This window comes from Mustela putorius, unplaced genomic scaffold (assembly GCF_011764305.1).
Source record: "Mustela putorius furo isolate JIRA1106 unplaced genomic scaffold, ASM1176430v1.1 tig00000551_pilon_pilon_pilon, whole genome shotgun sequence".
Classification (NCBI taxonomy): domain Eukaryota; kingdom Metazoa; phylum Chordata; class Mammalia; order Carnivora; family Mustelidae; genus Mustela; species Mustela putorius.
The window spans coordinates 10,902,776-10,919,056 of NW_025421412.1; the positions used below are offsets into that span (position 1 = coordinate 10,902,776).

Here is a 16,281-nt window from a genome sequence, read left to right on the forward strand (position 1 = left end):
TAATTCCATTTATTTTAGAACCTGGCACTTGAGGGAAAAAAGGTTTTTATGGGCGGTTTCCGTGGTGATTCAGAAGGGTTTTCAGGGAAATTCCAAATGCTTTACAAAGCTGATGACCCTGGTTCTTTATTATGTTTTATTTCACCTCAAGTTTTATGGCTTCCCTTTCTTTCAGCATAAGCAAAACACTAGCACTCTGACACTTAACAGCCATGATTACGATCATTTATTTCACAAATGAGAAGGCATAATTGGAGAAGAATTAGAAGATAGGAAAGAGGAAGGAGTTGTAAAGGTTATGCCTCAATATAAAAAAAAAAAAAAAAAAAAAAAAAGAGCCTGAGATCGAATTAGGTAACCTCTGGAGTAAGCTCAAAGGGGAGTAAAGCAGAGCATTAAAATATTAAGGGAGGAAAGCCAAGTGATGAGAACTGTTCAGAGTCCCGTTATGATTAACTGATTATTTTAAAGGTCACAGATTATTCTTTAAAAAAAAAGGGGGGGGGGTAAAAGACAAGACACAAAAGCAAGCAATCTGCAGCCTGCCATTTATACAAAGGAAATGCTCAAGAGTTGATGAGTTATAATTCGAAATATGGCACGCCAACGTATTCATTATTTTCTTCTAATCCCTTTTGTTTCTCAAATTCCTCCCAAACATTCTATCCTTTTTATGTAGATACTATTGTGCTAACCGTATTATGGAGTTAATAACAATACTATCTAAACTAAAACCAGAAAGACAACTTTTTAAAAATCTAAGAGTATACAACAGAACAAAATGAAATTACTTAAGTGTCCTCAAAAGCCAACAGGTATGCTCCATGCCTCTAACTCTGTGAGGCATGCCAGTAATTTCAAACCTCGGGGAGATGCTTTTGATTTTTTCAAAGAATGAACCACAAATCAGTTCCATGTAGTCCAACTTATTCAGCAATTATTTCCTGTGAAGTACTGAAACGCTTTTTGAAAATGTTGATATGTCTGAAGAAATGATTAAGAAAGAGATGTTGTAGTCAGATAAAATAAGATTTTCTAAGACCTGGTCTTAAGTCCAAATCTACATCACTGGCAGCAATACTGCAAAACAAATAAACAAAACACACTTAACCATGAGTCAAACCAAAATAATTTAGCCAGACCCAACTAGAAACAGGAACCAAAGAACCAAACAACTTTCCAGATCACTGAAGAACTGTTAAGCTAGCCTGAGCCTAGTGTAAAAATGTTATTTACTAACTCAATTGGTTACTTTCAGAAATTAGACTTGTACGCGTGTACACACACTCACACACACATAAACTATGTAAATTTTGCCAAATCAAATGCTCTTCCAGTCAAAAGAATAATTCTGAATAATCAATCTTAATGAGAAAACAGGACTAAAGAAATGTTAATGTGGGATGCTGAAAAGTTTGGCCTTACCCAAGGAGGAATGCTAAGATGCTAAGATTTCCTGACCGCCAAGAATTGTCTCATTCCTCTCACATACCTAAGGAAGTTCTGGCAAATGTATACAAATACTAATTTTATTAATACAACTGTGAAGTTATTTAATAGCATTGCTAATTCCTGACAACAATATACCCTCATATATTTTTCAATTAGCAAATACTGAAGACAGAATCGTGATGAGCAATAGGAATATTTTTAAAAAATAAAAAGTTGATAAGCCCTGCCCAGTGTAACTGTACCTAGAACAGTCAAGAAAACAGTCATTCAGACCTTCAGTTTATGTTTTATTTCAATTTATAAGATTCAGTCCTGATTTCTCACCTTCTTTTTCCTAGGACAGTTATTAAAGTTGATATTTAACATCTTAAGAAAAGGTAGGAACTTGAAGGGCCTTGTCAAATAGGAAAACTTCATTTTAATCATCTCTGCCATTAATAAGTTGTATTCTACTAAGTAAGTGCCTAAAATTTACATTACATCCAAGCTCAAGAGTTAAGACAACTCCTTCTTTTACCTAACCTGTGATTTCAATTTACAAGAGCTATAATTAAAGTCAAAATACAACTTAAAGTTCACTTTTTTGTTTCAAAACAGAACACGGTAAGTCAGCTGATACATTCTTCCAAAGGGACAAGTAATCAAAATCCTGAAAGTATTAAAATATTATTTGCTCTATGCGGTCACTTATTACATGTTTACTCGACCGTATCTGCTGAAAGACCTAGAAATGCTACGAAAGTTAATTTAAGAACTTACCAATTTCCCTTGCAATTCTGACAGCTTCATCTGCATCCTGTAAAAGCAGGAAATGAGACCCAACATTAATCCCATCAGCCACTGCACAATGTCTTTAGGGCAGTTGTATATTGCACTACTGTCTCCTCTGATTCATTTAATGTTCAACTTTACAACCTTCTAACTCTTTTCATTCAGAGAAATGTAAAATTAATACCATAAGTGGAATGTAAATTCTACCTCATCATTATTATATTAAGAAACTCAAAGCAGTTTGAAATGAGCTGGCAGGAAGCACAACCAGAATTGCCAAATGATCTGGTGCAGTTGCTGGAATTTAACAGCAGAATTTAGATGTTTACAATCAATACTGAATCATAAATCAGATCATTAAAGCTTGTCTACCGCCAGCTTGTTCCTTTCCTCTGATATTTACATGTCATGTTTTCCTGGATTCTGTCAGCAGGGGGAGTTGATTCTCTATTGTTTGGGAGAGGCTCAAGATTTTCTAGAAATAAAAAGTAAATTTCCAGTGTCTACAGGAATTGCCAATTGTCCCCCCACAAATTCCTTTGGAAATCTCCATTACTTCTTCCTTTTCTTTTCATCCTTTTCTACGGTACATATTTTATCTTTACTTGGTACATCTTGTTACGTAATTTAAAACCTTAAATTCCATGAACCAACTTGTGTGGGGGAAGCTTCCGAAAAGCCAAGGAAAGCAAATGCCTTCCAAAGAAGTACAAGGTTAAGAGTTAGTTGATGAATATAAGGATTAATTATTGATAAATACCAACCAGTGCAACTGCGAGAAGAAAAAGTTTCCTCGAATCTAAACCATTTCATTGATCATTAACGCTCACCTACCGCACAAGCACAGGACACTCCTGATACATTTCCACGAGAACAATAAGGAGAAAGCTGAAAAAGAAGGTGTTAAGCCCAAGCCTCCCTAGGAAATGTGGCTTTTCTTTACAACTCCTTGATGTAAACTAATCACCAGAAAAGACAATGTTTTGAAACCATTAGCTAGTAAGAATGCCTGAATTTTTGGAAAATTACTTTAAAAAAAGTAAAGCGAAGCCTCATATTTCGTAAGCTTTTTAAGCTAGTAATTTAAAAATGTAGAGTAACCATGTCAGAATCCTCCCCCAAAAGGAGGGGCGGGGGATGTTTATAACTGGTTCATTTATGCCTAATAAAAAAAAAAAAATCTTCCCTAAAAGTCTTCAGTACCTAATAACATCCTCTGAATAAGGAGGTTGGCAGGGGAAGTTGTCAGAAAAATTTAATTTCCTTTCATTAGCCAGTCTGCTCCACAAATAGGTGCTTGTTAAGTTCAAAGCGGTCCTGAAAGCGACATCAGTTTTAAGTCTTTTTTTTTTTTTTAACTCCAAGCAGTCACATCTGCTAATGAGATTTTCCAAATAACAATTGTTTTCAAGGCAGAGATAAATCTATACCTCCCACTCTACTCTCCCAAAAATCAAGGTTTACTGCTTTATTACACCTTGCTGTTTTTGCTGACCTTACATTCTCCAAATTTTAGCTTAAAGGGATAAAATCCATGAAAAGGGTCATTTAAGAATGTTAGTGGTTTCCACACATTGAGTTTGAAGGTTCTTTGTTCAAGCCAGTGACAGTTACTGGAGAATACTTCCCCCTAATAGCCTCTCTGTCAGGAAGTGTTAAACCTGCCAAATGCGGACAATTAGTGCCTCACCAACAAAATACAGGAAGAGTGCTGGCTGATGGAGGCTGCATTATAAGAGCCTAGAAAGAAACTTTTAACATGTCTTTTCTTTCAGATGTGTAATAGTATATTTGCAAAATATATTTGGAGAGAAAATAACCTGCTGTCACAAAAGTCTGTTACCTTGAGAGAACTGACAAACAGGTAAATATTAAAAGATAATTCAGAGAATTCATTAGTCATATTTATCATATACACATTATGGATGTATGTGTGGACATATATTTACACAAAGCAAAACTTCTAAAAAAATTTTTTTGGTAACTACCACAGGTCCAACACTGCTATAAAACTGTCTCAAAACAATCTTGTCTTTTAACTAATGTTATGTTAAGGAAACTTAACATATCTATGATACATTATTTGGGACATTTTTTTTTTTTAATAATAGTTTATTTAAGATTCAGGTTTAACTGGGCAACCTATATTTTTATTTGGCAACTCTTAAGAAAAAAGTGTTTCTTAGTATGAAAAGCACATCTCACTAAAATAAACTTCCAAATAAAATTAAACTGTCTTAAAAAGTCATTTTTCCTTTGTCACTCATTTATCCCAAGATATTTTATTCAAGACATATTATATATTGGACACTTACACATTATTATCAGTTTCCACAAGAAGCTATTAAATACACTCATCTCTAATGTGTTCTTTTTGCATATTTAGCTATTATCAGGCCACATAATGAGATTAAAAGCCCAATATAGTTTTAAATTCAATGGCAATGACATATGACACAGTATAACTTCCTTAGAAGACTAGACAGGAAAACTTTTTTAATAAAAAGCCTTAAATCAAAAAGAAAAAGATCAACAATTATCAGGGGAAATGGACAAAAGATTAAATGAGAAGCTTCCATAAAATGAAATCCACAAGAATATATGAAATATGTACAATTTTAGTCATAATTATAGGCATACAAGCTAAAACAACGAGACACAACAGTTGATCTGCCAAAACCTGCCAAGAGCCAGGAGTGAAGGCCTGAAGATAAGCAGACCTGACTCTCACTACTGATGTCATATGAAATTGGTACTATCTTTTTAAGAACTGTTAGGATCTATCAAAAGTTTGAAGACCTCAATCTTTCAACCCAGCAACTTCATTTTTTGAAAGCTCTCCTATAGATATATCCACATGCATGCACACACAGAGATATATAAATCAACAATTTTTAATTTATTGCTGGTATTTTAAGGAGAAAATCTGAAAAACAACGTTGAAGGCTTTCAATAAGGGACTGGTACTAAAAAGGATACATACATGCAATGGAATACGCCACAGTCTTTGAAAAGATGAGGCTGAGCCTTACGTGGTACTACTTGAAATAGCTCTTGCATTCATGGAACTCACAGGCTTCCTTAGTAAGGGAAACCGAAAGAGCAAACAGACCAACTGGGAGCTGAAATCAACGTTACACGCAAATAACCAGGACTGTGGGAGACAGACAGGAAGAACATGCTGTCAACACACGGCCCAGAAAGGGCCCTCTTCAGGGCACCCGGACGGCTCCATCAGTAGAGCACGTGATTCTTGATTTGGGGGTTGTAAGTTGATCCAGATCCACGTTGGGGACAGAGACTACTTAATAAATTCGTCTTAAATAAAGAAGAAAATGAAAGAGTCCTTCTGAAGTAAAATGTAAACTGAAGCCTGAGGAGAACAACCACTGCCCTGGCAAGATTTGGGGTGAAAGAAGTCTAAACAGAAAGAACAACATGAACAAAACCCAAACTCAGAAGGTATTTCATATGTTCTAGAAACCACACGAGTCCATGAGGTGCAAAATGAAGACAAAAATCAAGTGGCAGAAAAGGACAGCAGGAAGGCCAGTGGCGGGCATGGCCCATCGGCTGGACCTTTCGGGACTCAGCACAGAGTTCCAAATGCCCCGGCTCTGTGCCGGAGAAAGAGGACTGGGGTTTCGGAAGGTAACCCCTCTACTCTAAGAATACCTCAAATATAGTGTGCACTGTGGCAGAAGCAAGTTGTAGGAGAATATGTATAGTGTGACCTTGTCTTTTTTTTAATGTATCAGTATTATTTCTCTGATTGCTGAATATTATTCCTTGGTATGGATATGCCACATTTTTTTAATCCATTCATCAGCTGATGGAAATGTAGACTGTTTTGAATTTTTGGTTACTATGAAAAATGCTCCACTGAGCATCTGTGTACAAATTTTTGAGTGCACGTACATATTCTGGCTATACAACTAGGAGTGAGATCACAGGGTCCCACAGTAACATTATATTTAACCTTTTGAAGAACCGCCAAACTGTTTTCCAAAGTGGTTGCACCATTGTACACTTCCACGAGCAGTGTATAAAGGCTCTCACTTCTCCGAATCTTTGCCAGCATTTGGTAATACTCCACTATAGCCACCCTCGTGGTTGTCAAGTGATTTGGTATCAGTACTTGGTCCTGCCTGCCTGCCCCGCCAGCCCCCGGGTCTCTTCCTACCTTGACTCTCCTTCCCACCCCCAAGCCCGCCAGACATTCTCCAGCTCCCGGGCCCGTGTGCCAGTACCAGGCCCTGAAGACAGGCGGGAAATTGCCTTCATGCAATTTCCAGTCTGATGGGAAAGGCAGGCCCTTAAATGACGATACAGCAGCTAAGAAACCATTACCAAGATGCATGCTACGCAGAAAAAGTGAAGAGGGCATGTGACGACAGAGAATGTGGATTCCAAAACTAGAGCTCCAGGAAACTTCTCAGATGCAGCTACTGTGAAAGAGACCGGAGGAGTGAAAGCGGGGAGGAACGGAGCCCAGGGCCGGGGCCTGAACAGCGAGCCAAGCGCAGAGTGGAGCAGGGCTGCACTTGAGCCTGAGAGCAAGAAAATGAAAAGTCCTCACTATGGCTGCATTTTGAAGGATCGGAGCATATAATTTACTTATTATTTTGAGTATTGTCTACCCTCTGCATCTTCCTACCACATTAAGGTATAAGCTCCCTAAAAGCAAAAATATCTAACTGGTTCAGGGATAGGTTTAAATTCCTAGAACTGCCTGGCGCATCGTTCGTCGTTCAGGAAAGAGCCGTTGCTGAACGAAAGCCTGACGGAACCAAGAAACAAATGAAGAATTTAGAGAGAGGCAAGAGGGATATGAGTTTAGCTGGGAAGCAAGGGCCTAGGAGAGAAAAACTACCATTTTCTCTTAAACTCAGGGGTACGTGCTTCAATTCAAGTTTCACTGAAATCTCACTTTCTCCAGAAAGCCTTTCCAGTCCTCCTACAGCAGGTGAGGTGTTACTGACCAGATGACACTCTGCCCTTCAATTATGACAACCCTGTCACTTACCCTCCAGGACAGCAATGACTAAGTCAGCTACTCTCTAAGAACCCCCCAGGGCTTGATACATCAACACATTATTTGTTGAATGAATCAACAACTAGCCATCAGCTTCCACAGAAATAAGTCTGTTGCCTGAAGGATCTGCTCCAGCGTCAATGGAACTGCTCATCCCCAGCTGGAAGTGAATAAACTTACATCCAAGGAGAGGTAGTGGCTTGGCCAAATTCGCATGTCTACAGCAAGCAAGTACCCCACAGCGGTCGGGAGCAGGAGCTCCAGAACCAGCGAGGCTTGGGTTTTGCTTTAGCATATGCGGAAGCATACTCCGTGACATACCATTGCTGCCAGGCAAAACCGCACCCAACATGTAGCCTCCCCCCTCTTCTTTCAACCCTCAGTCCAGCACTTTTCTTACTTACTGAATGTTTGAAACGTGGGTGGGTTTCACAGAACCCATTCTTTTCATTTTAGAGCCTATTCTTAAAAAATAGTACTTCTTAACTGTAACTTTATTTTTTTTTAAATGTTATGTTTTATTTATTTGAGAGAGAATAAGAGAGCGCAAGCCGGGGGGCATGGCCAAGGGAGAGGGAGAAGCAGAGTCCTAGCTGAGTAGGGAGCTGAGTAGGGGCTCAATCCTATTATTCTGGGATCATCTCCTGAGCTGAAGGCAGATGCCCAACCAACTGAGCCACCCAGGTGTCCCTTAACTGTAATTTTAAATGCATATTTCATTAGTTTAAAAGATCAGGGGCACCTAAGTGGCTCTGTCAGTTAAAAGATCAAACTTTATAAGACAATATGTTTTCAAATTTTTCAAAAAAAAAAAAAGTAAGAGAAAACAGACATTTAATAAAAATGTAAAATAAGTATTAAATTTTATCTTACCAAATATACTTCACTCTTTGTTTATATAAAACAAATCTCTTTTAAGCAAAACATCATTATTTCTTCATAGATCCAACCTGGCAATATTTGAAGAAAAAGCAGAACTGATTCTACTTACTCTTAGCTTTAGAACAAACTTTTTGGGTTTTCTAAAGATTTTATTCTTAAGTTATCTATACACCAAATGTGGGGCTCACAAGAGTCACATCTACTGACTAAGCCAATCAGGCGCCCTTAGAACATTCTTTTTTTCCTTCTTCTTCTGTAAGATTTTATTTACTTGAGAAAGAAAGTAATAAGCAAGACAGAGAGAAAGAGAGAACAGAGAGCACAAGCAGGGGGAGGTGCAGAGGGAGAGGAAGAAGCAGACTTCTCTAAGGAGGGAGCCCCTGATCCCAGGACTCCAAAATCATGATTTGAGCCGAAGGCAGATGCTTAACTGACTGAGGCACCAACGCACCCCCCAGCCGCTGAATTTTTTTTTTTAAGATTTCATTTATTTATTTGACAGAGAGAGATCACAAGTTAGGCAGAAAAGCAGGCAGAGAGAGAGAGAGAAAGAGAGAGAAGCAGGCTCCCTGCTGAGCAGAGGGCCCAATGCAGGAATCAATCCCAGGACCCTGAGATCACGACCTGAGCCAAAGACAGCGGCTTAACCCACTGAGCCACCCAGGCACCCCCCACCGAATATTCTTAAAATATTCCCCACATCTACTAACTGTATGACATATGATACAACATATGAAAATACTACGGCGGGGGCGGGGGCGGTGCCTGGGTGGCTCAGTGGGTTAAAGCCTCTGCCTTTGGCTCAGGTCATGATACCAGGGTCCTAGGATCGAGCCCCGCATCGGGCTATCTGCTCAGCAGGGAGCCTGCTTCCCTTCCCCTCTCTCTCTGCCTACTTGTGATCTCTGTCAAATAAATAAATAAAATCTTAAAAAAAAATACTACAGGGATTAAGATAGCATATTCTATTAAGGAAGTGTTCAATGATATTCTGTAATTTATTTTTTTTTAAGATTTTATTTATTTATTTGACAGACAGAGATCACAAGTAGGCAGAGAGGCAGGCAGAGAGAGAGAGAGGGAAGCAGGCTCCCCACTGAGCAGAGAGCCCGATGCGGGACTCGATCCCAGGACCCTGAGATCATGACCTGAGCCGAAGGCAATGGCTTAACCCACTGAGCCACCCAGGTGCCCGATATTCTGTAATTTATTAAAAGAAAACTTCTAACAGGTAGGACAACGATCTCCTGAAAATCAAAGAAAAATCAAATATAAAAATTTCAACAGAAGCAATAAAACAAATCTAATGCTACTGATGCCTTTACACAATTTTCAAATGAAGAACACAGAATATTTCTGTTTTCATATCAAAAGTTAATACAGTTGAGAAAACACTGAAAAGCACAAAACCAAATGAAACCAAGTATTAGCAACCATATTCTTACGGCTTCAAAGCAGGAAGAAGGAAAAAGGATTGGTCCAACAATATGATCTGATTCAAATCCCTGTGGTTCATTCTGTAATCACAGCCTATAATCCCAGTTTGAAGAAAGCCACATCTTGGTTCTGAAGTTACAGAGCACTTGGGAACCCTGATGAGGTAAATATTAAACCATATAGTTCCAGCAGTTCCACAAATGGAGGAGCAAAAACAGCACCAGAACAACTAGCCATCTCTTTTACCCCTCTTTTTCAGTACAACTTATATTAAAGGAGCGCCATCACTTAACCCGAGAGCAAAACAGTAAAAAAAAAATTCAGTGACAGGAGGGGTTGGGCGATGTTGCTGTAAACAAATAAGCAGATCACAAAAATGTCATAAAGGGCTAGGAAAGATCTAGTGCCTTTTCTACAAGCCTTTTTGTTCATACTCTCCAGCCCCCACCTGGGAGGCATCAAAGTGCAAAGGCTAAGAACTCGGGTGCTTGGGCCAGAAGGCGGGGCTCAACACTGGCTCTCTCAGAGAGTGAGCCCGCTACCTCCCCGGCTGCATCCCTGGAATCTGGTTTCCTCATCTGTAAGCTGGAGATAGTGGCAATTTCTATCTCCTAGGATCACTGAGAAGATGAAATTAGTTGGCACACAGTATGCCTGGCAATATGGGATAAAATGAGCAGCCCGCCACCACAGAGTGCCAGGTCTGCCCTTGCCTGCCAGTCTTTGGCTGGGGTATCTTGTGGTCATCATTTAGCCTCTGAACCCGTATAATGCAGAATTAATACCAGCATTGCAATACCGCAAAAAAATGTGCACCTGCATCCCCAGGACACTCCACTGGGGTCAGACGATCTGTGCACTCATTGTGGCTGGTGGGTAGGGAAGAAGAGTGGGGAAGGAAAGCAAAAACTGTAATAAGGACAGGCATATTTAAATAGTCATCTCTGATGCTAAACACCCAATTCACTCCAACAGTAACTCAGACCGAAACTCTTCTCACTTGCTATACTGCCTACTTAACAACCCTGAATTCTGTACTCAATGGATGAGAGTCCTTCTACTCATTCACATGGAAAGCTACTTAAGAGTTCACTTTCCTCAGCTGGTTCTAGAACAAATCAGCAACTGTTTGGGGGAGCCGGGGATGACTGCTTCTATATGCTATGGGTAAACACTTATCTGTACACAAAAAGCATCCTCAGGGGCACCTGGGTGGCTCAGTGGGTTAAGCCGCTGCCTTCGGCTCAGGTCATGATCTCAGGGTCCCGCATTGGGCTCTCTGCTCAGCAGGGAGCCTGCTTCCCTTCCTCACTCTGTGCCTGCCTCTCTGCCTGCTGTGATCTCTCTCTGTCAAATAAATAAATATAAAATCTTAAAAAAAAAAAAAAAAAGCATCCTCAAACTACTCTGCATTCTTATAAACGTAAAGCAAAAACATTCAACAGTCCTGAGTTCAGGAAATGGGTTCTAGCTGATTGTGTTTTCCAGACAACTCTGAATCAAGCAAAAGACTGAATATCCTTTCAAATCTTCCTAAACATTTTTATACCATTTTAACACACTTTATACACATTTTTATAACCATAAAACGGCACAGTAAAAGTAACTGAATCCTTTTTCAAAAATAAAAAAGCCTCTTGAGGCATCATCAGGAAGGTCACTCTTGGTTTAGCAGGACAAAAGGATACTGATGTCTAATAATGTACTTTTTCATAACCAGGACACAGCTTTTCAATTTTTTGGTTATTTTGGTTTTTAAAATGATTCCCTTTATGCTAGTTTTTGTTGTTATTATTTGGCTCTTTTTGCTAAAGCAAGAGTACAGTTTTTAAAATCCGGCTAATTAGGTGACAGAAAAGATGACTACTTTAAGCCTAGACTGTGACATTTACCAACCTCATTCAAATACATTACCACACTGTGCTCTGAGATGTAAAGGGCAACAGGAACTCGGAGATGTTTAATGAACGTCCCCCAAAGCTGGAATGCTGATATCACAACAAAATGCAGTGATCCCTCCCTCTGCCCCACTCCTGACGTGTACCAGATCAGAGAAATGACAAATTCTACTTTATTTTAAGTCTCTATCATTTCATGCCCAACAAAAGCACTTTTAACTCACTGACCAACCTCGCTTTGCACTGCTCCAATCCATTTCCACATCACAAATCAAAGAAAGTTATCTGATTCTACAATTTTATCACGTTAACTTTTTTACAGGAAACCATTCAGAGGCTCCCAATGCGAACAGAGCCACCCCCACACCCAGGTGTGTCAAAGTCAAGACCACACATATCTGGATCCTTATTTTCTCTCCAGCTCAGTCTTTCTGCGTCCTCGGGTGCTCAGACCAGCACTTTTCTAAAGCTCACGCAGGGGCTCAGCAACAAACTTTACCAATAAGGTGTTCTTGTGTACCTTAAAGCTGTGTCTCAGTGCAGCTCGGCAGGGAGCCTGCTTCCCCCTCTCTCTCTGCCTACTTGTGATCTCTCTCTCTGTGTGTCAAATAAACAAAATCTTAAAAAAAAAAAAAAAGAAAAAGAAAAAAAGAAAGCTGTGTCTCCCATCACTTTTTAGCTAACTCACTACTACTCAAACTTCAGCTATCACTTAGCTATCACTTCCATCTGCCATGGCGTCCTCAAACTAGGTTAGGCGGCCCCCCTCCTGGAGACCCATGCACTCTGAGCTTCAAATAATTAAAATGTACTAAATCACCTGTCTACTTGTAGGTCACCTAAGGGGACTTAAAACCCTTTGAAATCAGAGTCTGTAACTCATTATTCTTTGTTAAACAAGTGGGCTGGGGTTCCAAATTCTGTCTTCGACCAGCTTCAGATGCACACCCTACTACAATGCTCTCAAGCTCTAGAGATCAAGGTAATAAGATGTTGAATAAAACAGAACTTGTTAAAGGCAAATACTTGTTATCAGATGACTGCTTGAGGATTATACCTTAAAATAATGTGGTTTCCCTCTAATCGAAAAAATGATTCAAGAACAAGACATAATGAAAACCACACACAAGATTTTCAGACTGTGGCAAACCATCTCTATACACCCTCCATACACTAGCCTAAATATTCAAATGGAAAAGGAAGAAACGTTTTAAAAAGAAATGTAACGAACTGAAACCACATTAATTTACTCAAATTAGGTGAACATTACTTGGCGGGGGAATCTAGAAAACAGTTGTCAAGAAAAAAAGAAATTTAGGGGCGCCTGGGTGACTCAGATGGCTAAGCAATTGTCTTTAGCTCAGGTCATGATCTCAGGGTCTGAGATCATGAGCCACATTTTGGGCTCCCTGCTTAGTGGAGAGTCTGCTTCTCCTTCTCCCTCTACTGCTCCCTCTGCTTTGTGTGCTATCTTGCTCTCTCTGTCAAATAAATAAATAAAATCCTTTTAAAAAGGAAAGAAAGAAATTTAGCCTTAAAGATACTATAGGCTAAGGTGGGGGGGGGGGGTCAACAAACAAACTAAAGCAAAACAAAAAAACCAACCTATTATTTAAAAAAGATAGAACTACCTATAGTTAACACATACATGCTTCCAATGGAAAAGTATTGCTAATACAATTGCTAAAACCACATGGTATTCCAAAAATTTATACAATTTATTTGCATCAGCAAAACTCTACCTGCATAGATATCCTTAAAAGTAATCTCTTATGTAAGAAATCTAAAACTATTAAATGTGAAGAACAGTGTAGTTCCAAACGAATGTAGTTACTACAAAAGAAAACTAAATAACCGAACTTTAAAAAGTATGTGCAGCCTCTTATAACAAATAACTAAAAGTAAGCTAGAAATAAAACCAGAATGAAAATTAAGGAGCAAAACAAAAGAACATTCCTAAAATTATTTTTAAATGTTTATCTGAAAAATGTAACCTACATGTTCAGTTAGGGCTTAACTAAATTCAGACAACAGGTGTCAAGAACTATACACCATAGTTAAAAGTGACACAGGTAATGAGAATCTGCCATTATGTGAAGGCATGAATGGATCTTAAAAGTCGCCTAAAGCATACGATGAAACAAAACTGAAAAGGTAAGTGGATTTTTCTTCTACTTGCTACTTATCCCTATTTTACAAATTAACAGCAGCTGCAAATTCAAATGCAGATTGTAAAATGCAGCCTCCCCGAAGAGATGAACTAGTTGAACGAGCAAAGCCAACTTCATTATAGCTACTACATTTAAAGATACTGACACTTTGAGGCAATCTGGGAGGTTCCACTAAGTTCTGTTAAAGACCTTGGATTCGGAAAAACCGCAGAGCTCCTCTGATGCCCAGTGAGCCCCCACCAAGGGGTGTCCCCAACCACAACAGTGACAAAAATCTCACCAGGGAGAGCTCCGATTTCTTTTTTAGGAAACTCAGGAATGAGGAATTCTTTGATATTTGGATTAGATTTGAAAATGATTATTAGTAGAGGAAGACCTCCTTATTAGAAATAAAATATCCTCGACATTTTTTGTTCTAAACCCACAGACAAAGTTTATGTGGAAGAAGACAAATATAGGACCTATAAGTTCACCTTCATGTAGCTCCAGAGGCTGATGTATTCAGAGGATTTCATCACACTGGTATCTGAACAGGATAAAATTTCCTTTGAAACCGCCTCAAAACCTTGAGGAGCGCCTGGGTGGCTCAGTCAGTTAAGTGTCCGCCTTTGGCTCTGGTCATGATGTCAAGCTCCACAGGGGGCTCCCTGCTCACTGGGAAGTCTGCTATTCCCTCCCCTCTGCTCCCACTCGTGCTCTCTCAACTCACTCTCTCTAATAAGTAAATAAAATTTGCAAAATCAAACAAACAAAACTTGACAAGTTTTTCTCTTGACTTTTGTCCATGGGAGTCTGGATCTGGAAGAGCTCTCCCTTCCAAATTTAAACCACCACGACATTGCATATGGTCAGGTCTACCATTAGAGATGGCCAACCACTATGCTGGGGGCCCAAGACGTGAGGTGAACAAACAACACATTTGATATGTTCTTAAAGATTCTCATGGGTTTGTCTCAGGACAAGTCTATGCTCTCTCTGAAGCAAACCTCTCCTTAAAGGTACTAAATCCAGAAATCAAGTTTATGTTCCTATGCTTCTAAAAACCAGAATCTTACCTAGGATAATTAAAAATTATCACAGACTCCTCTGTAAGCTTTTGATATGAATGGTTCATGTGAGAGTCACCTGATTGGATAGGGGGGCAGTTAATAAAAAGCTCAAATACCTCATGTTCTGTAATTTTTTCATTACAATAAAGAAGCTTCCAAAAGAAATTCGGATTCCAAATTTGCTTCCTTGTGAAATTCACAGGGAAAACAAAGTTCAAAGGAAGAAGGAAAGACATAGGAAAAGCCAAACGAAAAATGTGAAAAATTTAAAACTCTGTCGAACCCGATGGTCTTTATCCTGCATTTCCCCTGGTCTGCTCTTCTTCCACTGACCTGCTCTCCCTTTCTTCTAACTGGCCAGAAATCCTCCAAGCAAGATTACCTTTTAAAATTAAGCTAATTTCAGAATTGGCTCAGCCTTGACGCCTAAATTAAAACTCTGGTCTCATTCTGAACTCAGAGGCATTACCAAAGACTTTCCAAAGCTTACAAAGATTAGATAGAAATTTACAGAGAGAAAATGGGGAATGCATAAATAATCCAGGGTCCCCAGATAGATAGGAATCGGCTCACACTGCTAGTAAGAACCTGAGATAAGGGGCGCCTGGGTGGCTCAGTAGGTTGGTATCTGTCTTCGCTTCAGGTCATGATCCCAGGATCCTGGGATCGAGACTGTCGGGCTTCCTACTCATCAGGGAGCCTGCTTCTCCCTCTTCTTCTGCCTCTCACTTGTGCTGGCTCTCTCCTATAATGCGCTCTTAAAAGAAGAAAAAAAAACAAAAACAAAAAACGAAAGAAGGAAAAAACCTGAGATAAAAGGGGCGCCTTTCAGGGGGCTTCAGCTCAGGTCATGATCTCAGGGTCCTGGGATCAATCCCCATGTTGAGCCCCTGCTCAGCCTGCTGCTGCTCCCTCTGCTTGTGTACTCCGTCTGTGTTAAATAAAATCTTTTTTTTAAATGTTTTTAATTTAAAATTGAAAAATTTAAATTTAAATTTTCAGCCTGCTGCTGCTCCCTCTGCTTGTGTACTCCGTCTGTGTTAAATAAAATCTTTTTTTTAAATGTTTTTAATTTAAAATTTGAAAAAATTTGAAAAAAAAAAACAGAGATTAAATACATACATACATATACACACACACACACTGGATACAAGGCAAAATGGAAGACCTAAGAGTGACTTCAGACTCCTAATTGCACAGGAAACCAGACAAGTTTAGAAAAACTGGAAATAATGGGAAAGGTCCTGGGGAAGCTACTATCAGAATCTTTTCTATGAACATAGGGTGGCCTCTGATCTAGTTGTGCTGGCAAAGAAAGGAGATGTCTATTGGGCACCTCAGAAACAGGCTCCATAGTACATGTAGGTATTCAGGAGTGGACCCCGAAGCAATTGTGATCCAGCTCCTTCCTCACTTTTTGTGAGTAGCCTTAAGCCAGAAACAGAAAATTTTATAAACATGCAAAAACTGGTGGAAAAAGTCACACAGACAGATCTTTAATTCGATACTATAAATTTTGAAAGAGCCCACAGACGAAAAGCAGAATAAGAAGCAGAATAAATTGATGGCCTTACAGATAAAATGAG

General features: G+C 39.3%; 1 protein-coding gene across 2 annotated transcripts in view; it reads right to left on the bottom strand.

Moving 5' to 3' along the window:
- PCCA (propionyl-CoA carboxylase subunit alpha) overlaps nucleotides 1–16,281 on the bottom strand; it is a 393,935-nt gene that overhangs the window by 270,272 nt on the left and 107,382 nt on the right. For both annotated transcript variants that reach the window (XM_045081355.1, XM_045081357.1), the window contains exon 8: nucleotides 2,212–2,248. In XM_045081355.1, coding sequence (XP_044937290.1) covers nucleotides 2,212–2,248 — 37 coding nt within the window. The remainder of the gene's footprint in view (nucleotides 1–2,211; nucleotides 2,249–16,281) is intronic.